This window comes from Thalassophryne amazonica, chromosome 9, assembly GCF_902500255.1.
Source record: "Thalassophryne amazonica chromosome 9, fThaAma1.1, whole genome shotgun sequence".
NCBI lineage: Eukaryota > Metazoa > Chordata > Actinopteri > Batrachoidiformes > Batrachoididae > Thalassophryne > Thalassophryne amazonica.
Window position 1 is genome coordinate 109,765,204 of NC_047111.1, and position 19,927 is coordinate 109,785,130.

The 19,927-nt window shown below is 44.4% G+C and overlaps 1 protein-coding gene across 2 annotated transcripts; it reads right to left on the reverse strand.

Annotated features, from left to right (window-relative positions):
* Positions 1-880: 880 nt before the first annotated feature.
* LOC117517803 lies at positions 881-12,058 on the reverse strand. Of its 2 annotated transcripts, XM_034178956.1 has the most exons (7): positions 11,997-12,058; positions 10,652-10,864; positions 10,493-10,578; positions 10,177-10,385; positions 9,109-9,296; positions 1,524-2,022; positions 881-1,257 (listed from the first exon to the last, which is right to left on the reverse strand). In XM_034178956.1, exons 2-7 carry the CDS (start codon positions 10,838-10,840, stop codon positions 989-991), a joined length of 1,440 nt encoding a protein of 479 aa, XP_034034847.1. In that variant the 5' UTR covers positions 10,841-10,864; positions 11,997-12,058; the 3' UTR covers positions 881-988. The 2 variants fall into 2 exon arrangements, with proteins under 2 accessions (XP_034034847.1, XP_034034849.1); XM_034178958.1 differs by lacking the exon at positions 11,997-12,058 and having other exon boundaries at positions 10,652-11,018.
* Between the last annotated feature and the right edge of the window lie 7,869 nt (positions 12,059-19,927).

Below are 19,927 nucleotides of genomic sequence, written 5' to 3' on the forward strand. Positions count from 1 at the left end.
TGTTTTAAAGAATATGGAGAAATTTTACATATATCTTTCACCAAAATCCTCCTCATCCTATACCTAAGTATTGACAGAATCAATGGAGGAATAGCCGATGAGGAAAATATTTGACCGTGACAACAACATGTTATAAAGTATCAGTAACACAAGCAAAGCTGAGTGAACAAACCTGTTCTGTAGAAGAGATTTGGAGGATTAAAAACAGCACCCAGCCCTTTACGTCTTTTGTTGTCTTCTTTTAAATGACCAATTTCCCGTTCCTGGTCTGTGATCATGCCATCATCAGCAGGTGTTAGGTGTAGTTTCAACATGTCCCTCAGCTGCTGGACTTCAGACATGTTTGTAGAAAGACTTTAAAACACACAAAAGAGAGAGTCAACAACCAAGAGGAGGAAAGACTAAAAATAGGCTGATTTAATCATCTGCTGCTGCTCTGCTGCCCAGGCTGACCAATCACAAGTGTGAGACAACACCAAAATGTCCCTGTGCTAGGACAGATGTTCTCAAGCAGGAGACACCAACCCTGATCCCAGACATCACCTGACATGAAAGTTTTCCTAAAGCCCGGTCACACGGCATTAACGAAGGACAATGAAGCCCAAATGAAAGTCGCAAATCTGGACTTTCATTGACTTTCACTGGCATTGTTTAACCTTCACTCAGCTTTGTTCCTGCAGCTGGCACTTCAATCAGAATTTTCTACTGCGTACCACATCGCGCAGCTGCTAGCACTGTGTTCCTGCGTGCACGAACCGTCACAGCAGCATTGTTCACGCCTGCCTGTCGGCGCCATGTTTGTGTGGTTCGCTCATACGATCTGTTCTGCCGGGAGTCACCCTGAGTTGTACATATTTGGACTATGTGTAAAGGGGCCCTTAGAGTCTCTCCTCCCTTTTTGTTAAATGTGGATCCGTCATTATTATTATGTTGGTCGTCATCTGCCGTAGACAATGTTGTCAAGCAGGATGGTGTTGGGTGTCTGGAGCTAGGATGTGCTGAGTGATGGAAAAGACATAGCTGAAAGGTTGACATCATCCTCAGCCTCCAGAACAAACCTGATTCTGGACATCACCCCAGACACTGAAGCACTCTGGGTGGCACTTTCCATCCTGCCAGAACTTGAAGATGTGGGATACAGGTTTGGATCCACAGCCTGCATACACTTGATGTTCTGTGACTGCCAGAGCTCTGCATCCATCCAAGGAGGTACTGCAGCCCACTGAGCTGGCATGGGTTGGAGTCCTGTCCCACAAACTGCAAATAAAAAAGTTACTGTAGCATTAGCAATAATTTACAAATTTATTGACAAATTGAATCAAGCAGTTCACACACACTCATCTTCAACCACTTAGTCCAATTAAGGGTCACAGGGGGCTGGAGCCTATCCCAGCAATCATAGAGCACAAGGCGGGGTACAACCAGGACAGGACGCCAGTCTGTCACAGAGCCACAAACAAACACAGCCACACCCACACACACAGTTACGGACAATTTAAAGATTCCAATTTTTTTTTACTCACCAGATGATGCTTTTTGCTGGCTAGCTGGCTGCAGTCCTCGGACAGGCAGGACAGTGTGTAGTGGCCTCATGTGGTGGTGAGGTAGTTGCTGTTGGAACTGCGGTTGTTGTTGCTGCTGCTGCTTGACCCTTTCCTCTTCAGGGCCATCTTCATACTTTTTCAACACCAGGTAGACTTCATCCTTTGCATTTCTGTAGCTCCATTCTGACATGGTGTTTAAGGAGTCCTGGACATAGGCTGTGAAGGCGTTCCTAGCTGTGCTGGGGTGCTGCTCTTTGCACTTTCGCAGTTCTTCCATGCCAGCATGACTCTCCTCCGTTCGTTCCTGCATTAACTGTAACATTTTGTCCATCTCACCTTCTTTGATACTTCGCCTTCTTGGACCAGCTGAAGTGGAAGCCCTCGGTTCACCTTCAGAGTCTATGTCCGCGGCCTCCAGTGCAGCAGCAGCTTCAGCAGCAACTAAGGTACCTGACTGCTCAAGGACAATATCCTCCACCTGCAAAGACAAAATCAGAAACCAAGATAAGTTTGACATGGCGTTCCCAGGCCAGTGTGGAGATATAATCTCTCCACCTAGTCCTGGGTCTTCCCCGGGGTCTCCTCCCAGATGGACGTGCCTGGAACACCTCCCTTTGAAGGCGCCCAGGAGGAATCCTTACCAGATGCCCGAACCACGTCAGCTGGCTCCTTTCAATGCAAAGGAGCAGCGACTCTACTCCGAGCTTCCCACGGATGACCAAACTTCTCACCCTATCTCTAAGGGAGACACCAGCCACCCTCCTGAGGAAGCCCATTTCGGCCACTTGTACCCGCGATCAAGTTCTTTCAGTCATGACCCAACAATCATGACCATAGGTGAGAGTAGGAACAAAGACTGACCAGCAGATCGAGAGCTTCGCCTTTTCGTCACAACAGTACAGTAGAATGAATGCAATACCGCCCCCTGCTGCGCCGATTATCCAGCCAATCTCACGCGCCATCGTCCCCTCACTCATGAACAAGACCCCGAGGTACTTGAAATCCTTCACTTGGGGCAAGGCCGTATTCCCTACCCAGAGTAGGCAATCCATCGGTTTCCTGATGAGAACCATGGCCTCAGATTTAGAGGTGCTGATCCTCATCCCAGCTGCTTCACACTCGGCTGCGAACCGATCCAGTGTGTTGGAGGTCACCGGCCAATGAAGCCAACAGGACTACATCATCTGCAAAAAGCAGTGATTAGACCCTGAGCGCACCAAACTGGAAACCCTCCTCCCCTCGATTATGCCTCGATATCCTGTCCATGAATATCACAAACAGGACTGGTAACAAGGCGCAGCCCTGGCAGAGGCCAACCTCCACTGGAAACGAGTCCGACTTACTGCCAAGCACCCGAACATAGTTCTCGCTTTGCGAGTACAGAGATTGGATGGCCCTGAGAAGGGACCCCCTCACTCCATACTCCCGCGGTACCTCCCACAGTATCTCCCGGGGTACATGATCATACGCCTTCTTCAAGTCCATAAAGCACAAGTAGACTGGATGGGCATACTCCCAGGCACCCTCCAGAATCCTTGTGAGAGTAAAGAGCTGGTCGGTTGTTCCACAACCAGGATGGAACACACATTGTTCCTCTTCAGTCCGAGGTTCGACTATCGGCCGAACCCTCCTTTCCAGCACCCCGGAGTAGACGTTACCAGGGAGGCTGAGTAGTGTGATGCCCCTGTAGTTGGCACACACTCTCTGGTCCCCCTTTTTAAATATGGGGACCACCACCCCAGTTTGCCACTCCTTACGCACTGTCCCAGACCTCAACGCAATGTTGAAGAGACTTCTCATCCAAGACAATCCCTCCACACCCACAGCCTTCAGCATTTCTGGATGGATCTCATCAACCCCCTGGGCCTTGCCACTGCGGAGCGGTTTGACTACCTCAGTGACTTCAACATGTCATGTAATGAATAAGTTTCATTACACTAGAAGTCTTTCAGAAAGCGCTGTAACTAGGTTTAAGGATATGATTCCTTCTTTATGTTCTCTAATGTCATATACCAACACAGAGCAGAGTAGCTACCTAAACTCTGTAAGGGAGTTAGAGTATCTTGTCAATAGTTTTACATCCTCATTGAAGACAACTTTGGATGCTGTAGCTCCTCTGAAAAAGAGAGCTTTAAATCAGAAGTGTCTGACTCCGTGGTATAACTCACAAACTCGTAGCTTAAAGCAGATAACCCGTAAGTTGGAGAGGAAATGGCGTCTCACTAATTTAGAAGATCTTCACTTAGCCTGGAAAAAGAGTTTGTTGCTCTATAAGAAAGCCCTTCGTGAAGCTAGGACATCTTTCTACTCATCACTAATTGAAGAAAATAAGAACAACCCCAGGTTTCTTTTCAGCACTGTAGCCAGGCTGACAAAGAGTCAGAGCTCTATTGAGCTGAGTATTCCATTAACTTTAACTAGTAATGACTTCATGACTTTCTTTGCTAACAAAATTTTGACTATTAGAGAAAAAATTACTCATAACCATCCCAAAGATGTATCGTTATCTTTGGCTGCTTTCAGTGATGCCGGTATTTGGTTAGACTCTTTCTCTCCGATTGTTCTGTCTGAGTTATTTTCATTAGTTACTTCATCCAAACCATCAACATGCTTATTAGACCCCATTCCTGCCAGGCTGCTCAAGGAAGTCCTACCATTATTTAATGCTTCAATCTTAAATATGATCAATCTATCTTTGTTAGTTGGTTATGTACCACAGGCCTTTAAGGTGGCAGTAATTAAACCATTACTTAAAAAGCCATCACTTGACCCAGCTATCTTAGCTAATTATAGGCCAATCTCCAACCTTCCTTTTCTCTCAAAGATTCTTGAGAGGGTAGTTGTAAAACAGCTAACTGATCACCTGCAGAGGAATGGTCTATTTGAAGAGTTTCAGTCAGGTTTTAGAATTCATCATAGTACAGAAACAGCATTAGTGAAGGTTACAAATGATCTTCTTATGGCTTTGGACAGTGGACTTATCTCTGTGCTTGTTCTGTTGGACCTCAGTGCTGCTTTTGATACTGTTGACCATAAAATTTTATTACAGAGATTAGAGCATGTCATAGGTATTAAAGGCATTGCGCTGCGGTGGTTTGAATCATATTTGTCTAATAGATTACAGTTTGTTCATGTAAATGGGGAATCTTCTTCACAGACTAAAGTTAATTATGGAGTTCCACAAGGTTCTGTGCTAGGACCAATTTTATTCACTTTATACATGCTTCCCTTGGGCAGTATTATTAGACGGTATTGCTTAAATTTTCATTGTTACGCAGATGATACCCAGCTTTATCTATCCATGAAGCCAGAGGATACGCACCAATTAGCTAAACTGCAGGATTGTCTTACAGACATAAAGACATGGATGACCTCTAATTTCCTGCTTTTAAACTCAGATAAAACTGAAGTTATTGTACTTGGCCCCACAAATCTTAGAAGCATGGTGTCTAACCAGATCGTTACTCTGGATGGCATTTCCCTGATCTCTAGTAATACTGTGAGAAATCTTGGAGTTATTTTTGATCAGGATATGTCATTCAAAGCGCATATTAAACAAATATGTAGGACTGCCTTTTTGCATTTACGCAATATCTCTAAAATCAGAAAGGTCTTGTCTCAGAGTGATGCTGAAAAACTAATTCATGCATTTGTTTCCTCTAGGCTGGACTATTGTAATTCATTATTATCAGGTTGTCCTAAAAGTTCCCTAAAAAGCCTTCAGTTGGTTCAGAATGCTGCAGCTAGAGTACTGACGGGGACTAGCAGGAGAGAGCATATCTCACCCGTGTTGGCCTCCCTTCATTGGCTTCCTGTTAATGCTAGAATAGAATTTAAAATTCTTCTTCTTACTTATAAGGTTTTGAATAATCAGGTCCCATCTTATCTTAGGGACCTCATAGTACCATATTACCCCATTAGAGCGCTTCGCTCTCAGACTGCGGGCTTACTTGTAGTTCCTAGGGTTTGTAAGAGTAGAATGGGAGGCAGAGCCTTCAGCTTTCAGGCTCCTCTCCTGTGGAACCAGCTCCCAATTCAGATCAGGGAGACAGATACCCTCTCTACTTTTAAGATTAGGCTTAAAACTTTCCTTTTCGCTAAGGCTTATAGTTAGGGCTGGATCGGGTGACCCTGGACCATCCCTTGGTTATGTTGCTTTAGACGTAGACTGTGTTTCATAATTATTGTATGGCCTTGCCTTGCAATGTGGAGCGCCTTGGGGCAACTGTTTGTTGTGATTTGGCGCTATACAAGAAAAAAGTTGATTGATTGATTGACTTCTACCAGGGAAATTGATGAAAATCCTCCATAAGCCACCAGGTGGTGATCGGTCGACAGCTCAGCCCCTCTCTTCACCTGAGTGTCCGAGACACGCGGCCGAAGGTCAGATGATACGACTACAAAGTCGATCATTGACCTCCGGCTCAGGGTATCCTGGTGCCACGTGCACCTATGGACACCCTTGTGCTCGAACATGGTGTTCGTGATGGACAAACTGTGGCCAGGACAGAAGTCCAACAACTGAACACCACTTGGGTTCAGATCGGGGAGGCCATGCTTCCTGATCACCCCCCTCCAGGTCTCACTGTCGCTGCCCACGTGGACGTTGAAGTCCCCCAGGAGAACAATGGAGTACCCAGTCGGAGCACTATCTAGTACCCCTCCCAGGGACCCTAGGAAGGTCGGGTACTCTGCCCTTCCACTCTGCCCGTAGACCGAGACAACAGTGAGAGAACTGTCCCCGAACTGAAGGCGTAGGGACGCGACCCTCTCGATCACAGGAGGGAACTCCAACACATGGCGACTGAGCTGGGGAGCAATAAGCAATGCTACCCCAGCCTGCCACCTCTCCCTGTGGGCAACACCAGAAAAGTCTCCTGCAGTTGGGTACCAGAGCCCAAGCTGTGCATGGAGGTGAGCCCGACTATCTCTAGTCGGTACCTCTCAACCTCCCTCACAAGCTCAGACTCCTTCCCTCCCAGCAAGGTGACATTCCATGTCCCAAAAGCCAGAAGCTGTGAGCGTGGACCAGGCCGCCGGGCCACCCGCCCTCAACCGTCACCAAGTCCTCTTTGCACCCGAACCCCATGGCCCCCTCTGCATGTGGTGAACCCACAGGAGGGCGGGTCCATGTCGCTCTTTCGGGCTGGGCCCGGCCGGGCCCAGTGGGCTAAGGCCCAACCACCAGGCACTCGCGCGCAAGCCCCAACCCCAGGCCTGGCTTCAGGGTGGGTCCCCGGCTCCCCCATACCGGGCGACGTCTCGGTCCTTGATTTCATACTGGTCATGGAAACTTCTAAGACAAGCGGCCGAGATGAGTTTCCTCCGCAGGGTGGCTGGGCGCTCTCTTAGAGATAGGGTGAGGAGCTCGGTCACATGGGAGGAGCTCGGATTCGAGCCGCTGCTCCTCCACGTCGAAAGGAGTCAGCTGAGAAGGCTCGGGCATGTTTTCGGATGCCCTCTGGACGCCTCGCTGGAGAGGTGTTCCGAGCACATCCCATCAGGAGGCCCCGGGGAAGACCCAAGACACGCTGTAGGGACTATGTCTCGCAGCTGGCTTGGGAACGCCTCTGGGTTCCCCCGGAGGAGCTGGGGAAGGTGTGTGTGGATCGTGAGGTCTGGGCAGCTTTGCATGAGTGGCTGCCCCCACGACCTGACCTAAGATAAAGCGGAAGAAAATGGATGGACGGATGGATCCTCCATCAGCTTCCAGTTCTGCCCCTACTATAGAGGGCGCTCCAGTCTGATGCAGGAGTTCCTCAAAGTGTTCCTTCCAGCGCCGGATTACATCCTCAGTTGAGGTCAAAAGAGTCCCATCCTTACTGAAGACAGCTTGGATGGTTCCCTATTTTCCCCTCCTGAGGTGCCTCACGGTCCACCAGAAGCACCTTCTCTATGGTTGCACCGAACTCCCCCCACACCCGCTGCTTTGCCTCCTCCACAGCAGAGGCTGCTGCCCTTCGGGTCTGCCAGTACCTTGCAACTGCCTCTGGAGTCCTCTCATATAACATATCCCGGAAAGAATCCTTCTTCAGTCAGGTGGTCAGACGGCTTCCCTGACCACCAGTGTCCACCACGGTGTTCGAGTGTTGCCACCCCTTGAGGCCCTCAAGACCTTCAGGCCACATCTCCCCGCTGCAGCTTCAGCAATGGAAGCTTTGAACATTGCCCATTCTGGTTCAATGCCCCCAACCTCCACAGGGATGCTAGAGAAGCTCTGCCAGAGGTGTGAGTTGAACATCTGTCGGACAGTGGGCTCCTCCAGATATTCCCAGTTCACCCGCACTATCCGTTTGGGCTTACCAGGTCTGTCCAAATCCTCCCCCACCCTCTGATCCAACTCACCACCAGATGATGATCAGTTGATGGCTCTGCCCCTCTCTTCACCCGACTGTCCAGAACATGCTGCCTCAAATCAGATGATACGATCACAAAATTGATCATCGATCTTCAGCCAAGGGTGCTCTGGTACCATGTACACTTATGAGCATCCTTATGTTCGAACATGGTGTTCATTATGGACAGTCCGTGACTAGCACAGAAGTCCAATAACAAACTACCATTCGGGTTTACATCAGGGAGGCCGTTCCTCCCAATCACACCTCTCCAGATGTCTCTGTCACTGCCCACATGTGCATTGAAGTCACCCAGCAGAACAATGGAGTCCCCCACCGGAGCCCATACAGGACTCCATTCAGGGACTCCAAGAAGGCCGGGTACTCCAAAATGCTGTTCGGTGCATACGCACAAACAACAGTCAGAGTTCCCCCCTCCCCTGCCACCCGAAGACGCAGGGACGCAACCCGCCAGTCTATTGGAGTAAACTCCAACGTAGCGGCGCTCAGCCTGGGACTCGTGAGTATCCCCACACCCGCCCGATGCCTCACCCCCTGGGAAACTCCAGAGAAGAATAAGGCCCAACCCCTATCAAGGAGAGTGGTTCCGGAGCTGAGGCTGTGCGAGGAGGCGAGGCCCATTAGATCTAACTGGTATCGCTCTACCTCGCACACAAGCTCCGGCTCCTTCCCCCACAGCGAGGTGAGGTTCCACACCTCCAGAGCTAGCCCCTGCGGCCCGGGTCTGGTTCGTTGAGGCCCTCAACTTTCACTGCCACCCAAAGGACAGCGCACCCGACACCAGCGGTTCCCCCTACGGGTGGTGAGTCCACAGGGTGGAGATGGAAAGTCCACGTTGCTTTTTCGGACTGTGCAAGACTGGGCTCCGTGGCAAGCCCAGCCACCAGGCGCTCACTGAAGGGCCCTATATCCAGGCCTGGCTCCAGATCAGGGCCCCGGGCTTCCTCCGGGCCCGGTCACGTTTCCTCTACCTCGTTTTATCATGGTGTTTTGTGAACCATTTTTAGTCTGGCCTCTTGCCTGAGACCAATTTGCCATGGGAGACCCTACCAGGAGCACAAAGGCTCCAGACAACACAGCTCTCAGGTTCATAGCAGCACACAAACCTCTCCACCACGATAAGGTGATGGTTCCTGTAGAGGAACCATCACTTTAAAAAAAGTAAATTAATGTAATAAATTTAGGAAATTAAAGTAATGTTTACTAACATTTCTGACTGGTTTCAGCTGATGACAAACCACCCTATCCATGAATTTCATGGATGCCATTATGAACCGTTGCCGTTCTGTCCAGATTTCATCATCATCATCTCTGTCCCCCGTCTTCTCTTTCCACTTCTCGATGAGCCGAGTGTTCATGTCACAGACACTCTTAAACCACCCAATCAGATGTTCAGCTGCAAGTAGAGAAAAGTCCACAATTTTCCATGTTTAAATATTTTAAGTAAAAAATATCTTTTTAAATTCTACTGTAATTTCCGGATTATAAGCCGCTACTTTTTTTTCCACACGCTTTGAAAACTGCGGCAAAAACAACAACGCAGCTAATTTATGGATTTTTACAGGCTTTCTCCTAAGCTGAAATATGTCAATTGATTTCCTGAAAGTTGTGGTCCTCATGTGGTGTAAATTCACACACAGAGTAAACAAAAGGTCTTCCCTGTTCCTTTTAGTGGATTAATCATACTTTATATCCTTGTAGTGGCTGAAGCAAGGTCCCTCTCCAGCACTTTGAGCAAGAGTTGCACCGTCATATCAGTTAGCGGAGCGGGGCCTTCTCCCCCCACACTTGCCCACCGGTTCTCTGTCTTTGTGCAAGAAGTTGAAAAGGTCACAGCACCTCATGAACCACAGACTCCATTCAATCCTGGCTGCTTGCGATGAAATCTCAAGAAAAAAGTTAAAATTACTTAGGTCTCCGTGTGGAGCAAAGACAATGTGTGTGTGCGCTGGATGATGTGCGCATCAAAATTTACGTGTCACTTTCAGGGAAAAAAGCATTTATGTTATGTATTTAATTAAAAGTTAAAATCTTTCTGTCTAACATCTTTCAGTGTAAATATCTCATGTTACAACGTGGAGACCCGCAGCTTATAGACAAGCGCAGCCTATTTATATACAATTTCTTTCTTCTTTTGGTGGGTACGGCTTATATTCATTCGGGTGTGAGCTATAGTCCAGAAATTACGGTAAATATTATAGAATATATTATTGGTACTCAAATCATGTCTAACAAAGTGAAAATACAAAAGGAGCAACTTCGTGTATTATTCTCACCACTCTTGTTCATAACTTTGGCCTGGGCCTCCCAAAGTCCTTGTTTGACATCATGTTTATGATAACCAGCCTTCTTTGCGTTCCAAACCTCTTCGGTTGCCTCAAGCCACTCAAACATGACTTTTTCTTCTTCTTCAGATAGCACGAAGTCTTGTCTGGGGGCCCTTGGCGTCTTGGCAGTGGCTTTGGCTGCCTTTGGACTGGGAGACCTTGAGGAAATGCAAATATAAAAACCAGTAAAAGGAAAAAGTCATAATAAATTACATGAGTGAGAAATATTGAATGATATGAATGTAATGTACAATTCTAAAATTACTTTGTCAACAAAGTTACACTTGGGGGGCTGGTGAGCAAAGGTGTGGCAATCCATGATGCTGTTGCACTGGCATCTGCTGCTGTGGCCTGAAAAAGTAGTAGTTAGTGATGAAGCAGTTGAAGTCATAGCTGGAACATGCAAACTCAATTATTTCCTCACCTGAGAAGATATGTGCAACTGGGAGGTTTTGTCCCTTATCCTTGAAGGGATGCCTATCGGAGGTACTGCAAATTGATGAGGTGCCTCATCACCTGATGAGGAAAGGGATTCCCCTGGAGAGATAGTCCTCTCCCACTTCTTTCCCCTTTCACTCAACTTCATCTTCATCTTGGGAGGCTGCCTAGGCATGATACTGCTGACTGACTTCTACAACTGCTCGGAAATACAAAACAAGATTCGTCAACGCACTTTGAGATGACAACTGTTTTTTCAACTCGGAGCTGCTACACAACACCGCACACGGAAAAGCTCACAGCTCGCTGAAAGTGGGTGAAGTGGGCAGTTCAGCTGAACCCCGACCTCCCCCTATCTATGTGAGTTTTAATGCTGCGATCGACCCACAACACAGAAATAACATGAATGCACAGTGACTTGTAGAAGTAACTTTAATCCAATTACTGATCTGAAAAGATTAACTCCTCAGATTACTCATTATTGAAAAAAGCAGCCAGATTAAAGCCGACCTCTTTGCTCTAACTTCGCCTTACTAAGTAACGTGTTACCGGCATCACTGGTCAGGACGGGTATCTGGTGTAAAACGTCTGCCCAATCAAAATGCAGATACATATCACATCTGCTGTGGCAAACCTGAGCAAAAACAGAAAAGCTGATAGAACTTAAGATGGTTATTTTTCTTATCCAGTCTCCTGCTCTTCATGTCGACTTGTATCTCTGTTTATCTGTGCAGTTGGAACATCAGCTGTTTCCTTAAAGATAAATTAAGTCTTCTGATTTTAACTGGTTATCAGGGTGCTGCGTTTTGAAGCTAAAACAAAGTGAACAAACTTTGATAATTTAGAATCTTTGAGTAAAACCACGGTTTTGTTCTCACAGTTCAGCAGTTTGGAGTCATAATGTTGATTCATATACTTCAGATTTTATGAATTATGTGCATAGTTCCATTTTTGTGTGTATAAAATGTGGAACAACTGTAATCAATAGTATCAACTGATCGGCTTCATCAGTCCATCACCAAGCTGAACTGTCCTTCATTTATCATCATAAAGCAGTGGACTTCACATCGATCGCCCTTTGGTGGCCATTTTTGGTCGATGAAAATATCGCCGAGTAATTTGGTCACTTTTCAAAGGGGTCAGACTCGTTAATAAAGTCCATTTAATGTACAATGGTCCATTTCAGGTCAGCTTGGTGTATAAATCTCGTGGTAACCCATTTATTTTTGCTGATATATGGTGTTCAGTCTATAATTAGAACTCCAACACAAACTAACAGCTATCATTTGGATGTGGTGGAGTTGGTCTGAAATAAAGTTCAGTGGACAAACCTGCTCTGGATCAGCGAACTTCAGGCTTGAAAACAGCATCCAGCACGTTAACTAGTTTCTTCTCTTCTTTAAATCCACTCGTTTCTTCTTGCTGCTCTGCGATCTGTTTGTTTCTACCAACTCAAATATCTCGGCATTAGCAGCAGTTAGCCGCTGTTTCAACAACCTTTTCAGCTGTTCCACCTTTTCGAGCTAACTTCGCCTTTTCTTCTTCTTCCGGTTTACTGTCGACCTTTGTGCTTCTGAAGATCTTCAAAAAAAACATGTTCGAGGATCACACAGTGAAGTTTGATCTGCTCAGAGAAGAGTTTCCAGCGTCTCCAGCTAACTAGCTTTAGCCACGCGCACTAAAAGGAAAGTTCTTCTTCGTTGGATTTTTCTTCTTCTATCGAGTTTTTTGGTAGTTTACAAACCGACACAGTGCATTACCGCCACCAGCTGTTAGGATGTGGAGCATGACTGGAGTTTGATGGTGTGTAATGACGAAATGGGAAGATCAGGGAAGGAAAGAAAAAAAAGGTGGATAAATTATATCGTACTATATTCTCTTGAATAACCCTGTTCCCTTTTAAATATGCAAATACGTGCCTCCAAACTGGTGGCACGTATTTGCAGTGTAGAAAAAGAAAGTAATCCCTCGAATGCTAAACTGTAGAATAGAATTCTTCTTTGTCTGTTATATTCTTGTCACTCCAGCAACACATGCTCAATAGTCTCTCTTCTGCTGCATCTCAAACACTGACCAGTTTCATGTTTTCCAATGATGTTGAGAGTTTGATTTAAACCTGTGTGATCTATACATAGTCATGTGATTACTTCTTCTTCCCTGTGACTCCATCTCACCTGTCTCCTTGATACAACCTGTCCCTGAATTTTATGTAAAAACCGACCCTTAGATTCTCTGTCCCATTGACTTCAGATTTACTAAGTGGAATGCTGATCTGTATTTCTGATTTAAGAGCTGCTTTTACCAGCTGATCTACTGCTTCATTGTTCTCAGTTTCAGAATGAGATGGAACTCACATGAGACAGATTGAAATATTCTGTTGTTGTAGTTTAAATAAACTTTGAAGAATCTCATTGATCAGGTCTGGCCTGTTGTGTTAAATGCTCTACTGTCTGACACAGTTTTTTTTTCCACAAGCTGTGAGGATTCTGAACGGCACACTTTGAATTTTGGATTTGCACAATGCACTTTATATAGTACTTTTTTTTTTTTTTTTTATTGCACGTTAACAATGCACTTTGATATTTCCTTTGTTTAATTTGTTTTTAATTTGCTTTTTTATGAACTCTTTAATTTTACATTTGTACATATTTGTTTTCCTCAGGCGTTTGGTTGTCTTCTTGTTCGTGATATAGTTTTTAGATCTTTTAAAATTTACATGGCATTTGTTTACCACGTGTGTCTGTTAAACTGTTTGTTCACGTCTTGTGGTATAGTTTTTAATGGCAACAGCACACTTGAGCTTCTTGCTCCTTTTTTCCAATGTGGTTTCTGTAACTGCAAATGGCCAATAAACTGAACTGAACTGAACTGAACAGATTTGCCATTTGAAATGCCAATTAATGCTGCCGTTGAAGCTGAACAGATGACCTGGTGACTGAACTACACCTCCTCTACCCACCACAGTGCAAGTAAAATTGCTAGGAGTTCCACACAAAAGACAGCTAACTGATCTGACAGTTTTTTTTGTTTTGTTTTTGTTTTTGTGATCGATTTATGAAGCTGGGAAATGTAAACTGCACTCCTGTCTTTCTTGTAACCGGATCTTTAGATGCATCTGTAAAAATTTGAATCATATCCATATATTTCATATCAAGGTCCTGCTGAACGAGACCATCCATCCCACTGTACTTATTACTTTCCTTTGAAAGTTTCTGCATTTTAAAGACACCTTATAACGATGATGCTATTGAATATTTAAACAATGAAAAATTCTTCAAAAATATGCAAAAAGACATCCAAGCTGAGTGCTGTCAGCCAGAGACCACTGATGTGTGCTGTGGATCTTGTCACTACACCTGATAACATTGATGTGACTGAAAATTTTAACAATTCTCCAAAATTTTTCACAATGACATTTTTCAAAACTGAGTGCAGTCGTACAGCCAGAGGGAGCTCTTTGATGTGTGATGTGAGTTTGGTTGCACTACAAGCTTTAACTAAAGTTTTGAGATTTCATTCAAATTTACTGTAAAAAAATCTTCAAAATTATATAATTGTACATCATTCCATTTCGAGTTCATTAATGGGTGATGTGAGTTTGGTGGCACTACAAGCTATAAATAAAAAGTTATTGAGATTTTATTCAAATTTATTGGAATAAAAAAATCCTCAAAATTACACAAAAGTTTATTTCCCCACCCATCTGTAATAGTACAATCAGAGGGAGTTTATTGATGTGTGAGGTGAGTTTTGGTGCCTTACAAGCTGCAAATAAAAAGTTATTGAGATTGTCTTCCAATTTCTTTCAATAAAAAAATTGTCAAAATGATACAAAATTGCACATTTTTCCAGTCTAAGTGTTGTAGTACAACAAGAGGGAGCTCATTGATGTGTGATGTGAGTTTAGTTGCACTACAAGCTATAAATAAAAAGTTATTGAGATTGTATTCAAATTTCTTACAATAAATAAATGTAAAAAATTATATAATCATACATTTCTCCAAATCAAAGTGTTGTAGTACAACCGGAGGAGCTCACTGATGTCTGATGTGAGCTTGGGTGTACTACAAGCTACAAATAAAAAGTTATTGAGATTTTAGTCAAATTTATTGGAATAAAAAAAATCCCTAAAATTATACAAAAGTTTATTTTTCCCACCTATGTGTTATAGTATAATCAGAGGGCATTCATTGATGTGTAATGTGAGTTTGGTTGCAACACAAGCTACAAATCAAACGTTACTGAGATTTTATTTAAACTTATTACAATAAAAAAATCTTCAAAATTATATAATCGTATATTTGTTCCAATCAGTGTTGTAGTACAACCAGAGGGAGGTCATTGATGTGTGATGTTGTGTTGGTGGGACTACAAGCTAAAATAAAAAGTTATTGAGAATTTCTTTTTAAATTTTTTGGAATAAACAAATCCCTGAAATTATATATTTTTCCCAGTCTCAGTGCTGTAGTAACAGAATGACTTTCAGTTGGCCTCAAAGCAGTTTGTCAGTTGAGTCAGGAAACTGACGCAGTTCTTAGATTTTAGAAAATTATCTTCCTTAAACTCAAACTGAAAGCAAATATCTGTAACTTGATATAAATGTTATGTGTCGACGCGGGTTGAGGAGCGGACCTGCGTCAGACAGGACCCAGCGCTAAAAATAACCAGAAAGCGGTTCCAAACAGAAACTATTTATTATACACCTGTGCTTAAAAGTGTAAAAACATAAAAACAACGTCCCTCTGGTGGAGTGATCCGCGGCTCGCTCTCCAGCGCCCGCAAGGATTAAAGCCGGCGCTCCTGGACTTCCTACCACCGCCAAACACCCCCCAGGTGGACACGACAAACTGATTCTCTGTGAAGCAAAGAGACGGTGAGGTAAGTCAACAGATACAACTATATCTTCCAATAAACACACGCTGTCAGCAACACACTCAGGTCAGTGTCCTTTTTTACTTTATGCAAATGAGCAGCTTCTCACAACAAGTGGAGGATCACTTATCCTTCACGCCACAGCAGTGAGAAGCAAACTGCGCAATTCTCTTCACAATTCCAGTATACTGTGTAACAAAACACCAAGTTACTATCAACAATTACTCAAACACTTAATTACCTTTCGTGTGTGCTGACAGCATGTGTCCTCACCCCTCCCTGCTTCACGGGCTCGATGTGTCAAAACCCAGGCGCGGTCCTCAGCGTCTCACAAACGAACGTCACAAGGTCGAGTTCCCGGCAGTTCTGCTTGAATCACACATGACTTAAATGCAGAACGCCATCCAATTATTTGCTTCAGCTGCAAGTCGTCCAGGTTGCACGTGAGCACCAATCACAGGTGCTTTCCATGATGTTGATGAGGGTGAAGACTCTTCAGCCAGCACCTTCTTCACAGACAAATCAGCCCTCATGCCACCTGGAGAGCAAAGAAAAGAAAAGAACACCAAAACATCCAGCTACGCCCCCCCCAACACACAACAATAAATTCATTAAAAATATAAAAACCAAGATGATGGTTTGCATAAATAATGGAACACTTTGGTATAATAAGTACAAATAATCAGTTTTATTGCCAGTTTTAATCAGATAAGTCAGGGGATGGATACATGAACATTTCCAAGTCACTGAATATGTCTTTTTATATTTTTACATCAATTATTAAGAAATATAAACAGTATGGCACTCTATGGTAAATCTGTGTGGAGTAGACATTTCTCAAAAACTGAGTGACTGCAAGAAGGAGAAGAGTGAGGAAAGCCACCAAGACACCCAAACAACCCAGAAGAAGATATTGGCTTCTGTGACTGTGATTGGAGAAATTGTGCACAGTGCATGTTTTGCATTTTGTATGAAGTGGTACAGAGTAGGATTTTCTTTCAACAAATCATCAAATCTAAGCTTGATCTAAGATGTACCTTCTGGCAAATTGTAGCTGAACTTTCAGGTCTTTTATTTCAGAAAATCCTGGCTGCATGCCTCAAAGCTTTTTCCTTGTGGATTTATATCAGATCAACAAGAAATAAATATTACACACATATGTGAAATACATTACAGAACACTATGGAAATTAAGATGTATAAAAGTGTCTTCAAACATGATAATAGAAACACTGGCAACAAGCACAAATTAACTGCACACGTTCAGTCCACTTTGTGAGGGGTTGCACAATCTGGGGAGAGGCTCGTCACGAACTCATCTCTTGTCTCTCTGTTGTATTTCAACAGGAAATCCAGGATTTCAGTGATTTTGACAATAAAAATTGTTATGTGTCGACGCAGGTTGAGGAGCGGACCTGCGTCTGACGGAACCCAGCGCCAAAACAACCAGAAAGCGGTTCCAAAAACAAAACAATTTTATTTTTCCCCCTTCTGTGCAATACAAAGTGTACAAACGTAAACTGCGTCAGTCTGGCGGAGTGAAGGACGGCACGCTCTCCAGCGCCCAAAAGGATCGAAGCCCGGCGCTTCTGGACCCACGTTCACCGCCAAACACCCCCCAGGTGGACACGACAAACCGACTCTGCGAAGGATAGAAAAGGTGAGGTAAGTCAGCAGCTACAACTAATATCCTTCAAAGGCACACACTATCAGCAACACATTCAGGTCTGAATTTAAGCTTTATATAAATGAGCAGCTTCTCACAACAGGTGGAGGATCATCAGTCCGCATGCCGCGGCCGTGAGAAGCGAGCTGCACAATTCTCATCAATGTTCACATATACTGCATAACAAAATACCAAGTTACTGTTAACAATTATTCAGACAATCAAATCACCTCTGATGTGTGCTGACAGCATGTGTCCCTCACCCGTCCTCCTTCACAGGCATGATGTGTCAAACCCAGGCGCGGTCATCAGCGTCTCACAAACGAACATCACAAGGTCGAGTTCCCGGCAATTCTGCTTGAATCACACATGGCTTAAATGCAGAACGCCATCTCATTATCTGCTTCAGCTGAAAGTCTTTAAGGTTGCACGTGAGCACCATCCACAGGTGTTGCACATCACGTTGATGAGGGTGAAGGACTCTTCTGCCAGCACCTTCTCCACAGACAATAAATCAGTTTGCATACCACCTGGAGAGCAAAGAAAAGAAAAGAACACCAAAATGTCCAGCCAAACCCCCCCAACACTCAACAAAAAATGATCACAACTCATTTGTGAAACCAGACTGAAATTGCATATAAAACATCCTCATGTGAAGCTCCTTGAGGCAGCTCTGTTGTGGTTTGGTCAAGGGGGAGGGGATCATAGAGAAGCAGTGGGGGGTTGTTGTTGTTGTGAGCAAACCTTTGGCCTCCTGAGAGGTTACATGGGCTGGCCTGCAAAGTACATTTGGGGCTTAAATTACTGAGACCACGAGTTTACGAGTTTCTTGTTTCTCCAGCTAAACTTTTTTCTGCAAATGACCAAACATTCCTGTTTTGACCTTTGACCCCACTACCACTGCCACCTCTTCAGAAAGTTCAGTAAAGGCCCCCTGACACGAGCATGTCTTTGATTCACACACACGAGCACAACCTGTGTCTTGCTGGAGAGTAAACTCGTCTTTAACGGGTGCAGACAGGATGTGAGAGGGGCACTGGTGCATGCTATTGTGCACAGAAAGGGGGCATGGGGGAGCACGGCCCCCCACAACACCTGTGGATTAAAGCTGCACTTCTGAAGACATTTTTTCATACTACGACTACTACTTATAATAATAATAATAATAATAATACTGTTACAGTGCTGTCAACAGTTAAATATGAGGTCAAGTAAGATGTCTGTTTTATATTTATAAAACAAGTGTTTTTGTTCATTGAAGTCAAGAAAGGGTGACTATAAAGTGAGCATTGGCAAAACAGGTTATCATTTTCATGTCGAGGTGGCGGGGGGTGGGTGGGGGGGTGTTGCCGGCAGCTGCTGAAAGTAACTAATAAAGTAACTAGTAATCTAATTTAGTTACTTTTAAAATCGAGTAATCAGTAAAGTAACTAAGTTACTTTTTAAAGGAGTAATCAGTAACTGGATTAGTTTTTCAAAGTAACTATGGCAATGCTGTTCATGACACAACTCCGCATGGGTGGTGTTGTACCGGTGACCTTCTGGTTTGGAAGCAAGCATATGAACCCCCACGCTGCCCTATTAAAAAAAGTAACCACATTAAAAGAAAATAAAATTGGAGATCTATCCAAATAAGACGACTTTAAAAACCTCTTTAACACTGAGGGTGAATTATGGCTCCTGATAGTGTTGATAGTATCACACATACAAATGACTTATTGCACATTCAGAGAGTGGAAGAGTCCTTGGACATGTGAGCAGCTGCAGACATGTTATTATTGGACATTTAAGGAGCATAAAAGGGAGGACTGATGAGCAGGCTTGGGGAGTAACGGAATACATGTAACGGCGTCACGTAATTAGGATACAAAAAAAAGGTAACCGTATTCCGTTACAGTTACAGAAAAAAAGACGTATTCAGATTACAGGTATACAAGGTCTGTTAGAAAACTATCCGACCTTTTTTTTTTTTTTAAAAAACTATATGGATTTGAATCACATGTGATTGCATCAGCCAAGCTTGAACTTTCGTGCGCATGCGTGAGTGTTTTCACGTCTGTCGGTTGCGTCATTCACCTGTGAGCAGGTTTTGTGTGAGCAGTGGTCCACCCCTCTTGTCGGATTTTTATTGCGAATAAAATGTCTGAACGATTTGGAGCTTTGCTGCATCAGATTTTTCCAGAAACTGTGAGAGACCTCCAGGTGGACACCATTCGGAAAATTCAGATGGCTTTCAGGGACGATTTTATGGGGATTACACAGATTAAGGAGTGCTCCAGCCGGTTTAAAGACCGCCCACAGTGGCTGAGAGTGCGGCGCACTCCGAGCGCTGATCGACAGGCTGACACCCCGCTGAAACAAATCAAATCAAATCAAATCAATTTTATTTCTATAGCGCCAAATCACAACAAACAGTTGCCCCAAAGCGCTTCATATTGCAAGGCAAAGCCATACAATAATTACAGAAAAACCCCAACGGTCAAAACGACCCCCTGTGAGCAAGCACTTGGTGACAGTGGGAAGGAAAAACTCCCTTTTAACAGGAAGAAACCTCCAGCAGAACCAGGCTCAGGGAGGGGCAGTCTTCTGCTGGGACTGGTTGGGGCTGAGGGAGAGAAACGGGAAAAAGACATGCTGTGGAGGGGAGCAGAGATCAATCACTAATGATTAAATGCAGAGTGGTGCATACAGAGCAAAAAGAGAAAGAAACACTCAGTGCATCATG

Bases quoted from the DNA above. Each gene is read 5' to 3' on its own strand.
- LOC117517803 (XM_034178956.1), bottom strand. From the start codon at position 10,840: ATGCCTAGGCAGCCTCCCAAGATGAAGATGAAGTTGAGTGAAAGGGGA. The intron at 2,023-9,108 runs GTTAGTAAACAT...TTGTCTTTGCAG, and splicing joins AGCTGAAACCAGTCAGAAAT to GTGGAGGATATTGTCCTTGA. The intron at 1,258-1,523 runs GTGAGTAAAAAA...TTTTATTTGCAG, and splicing joins CCAGCAAAAAGCATCATCTG to TTTGTGGGACAGGACTCCAA.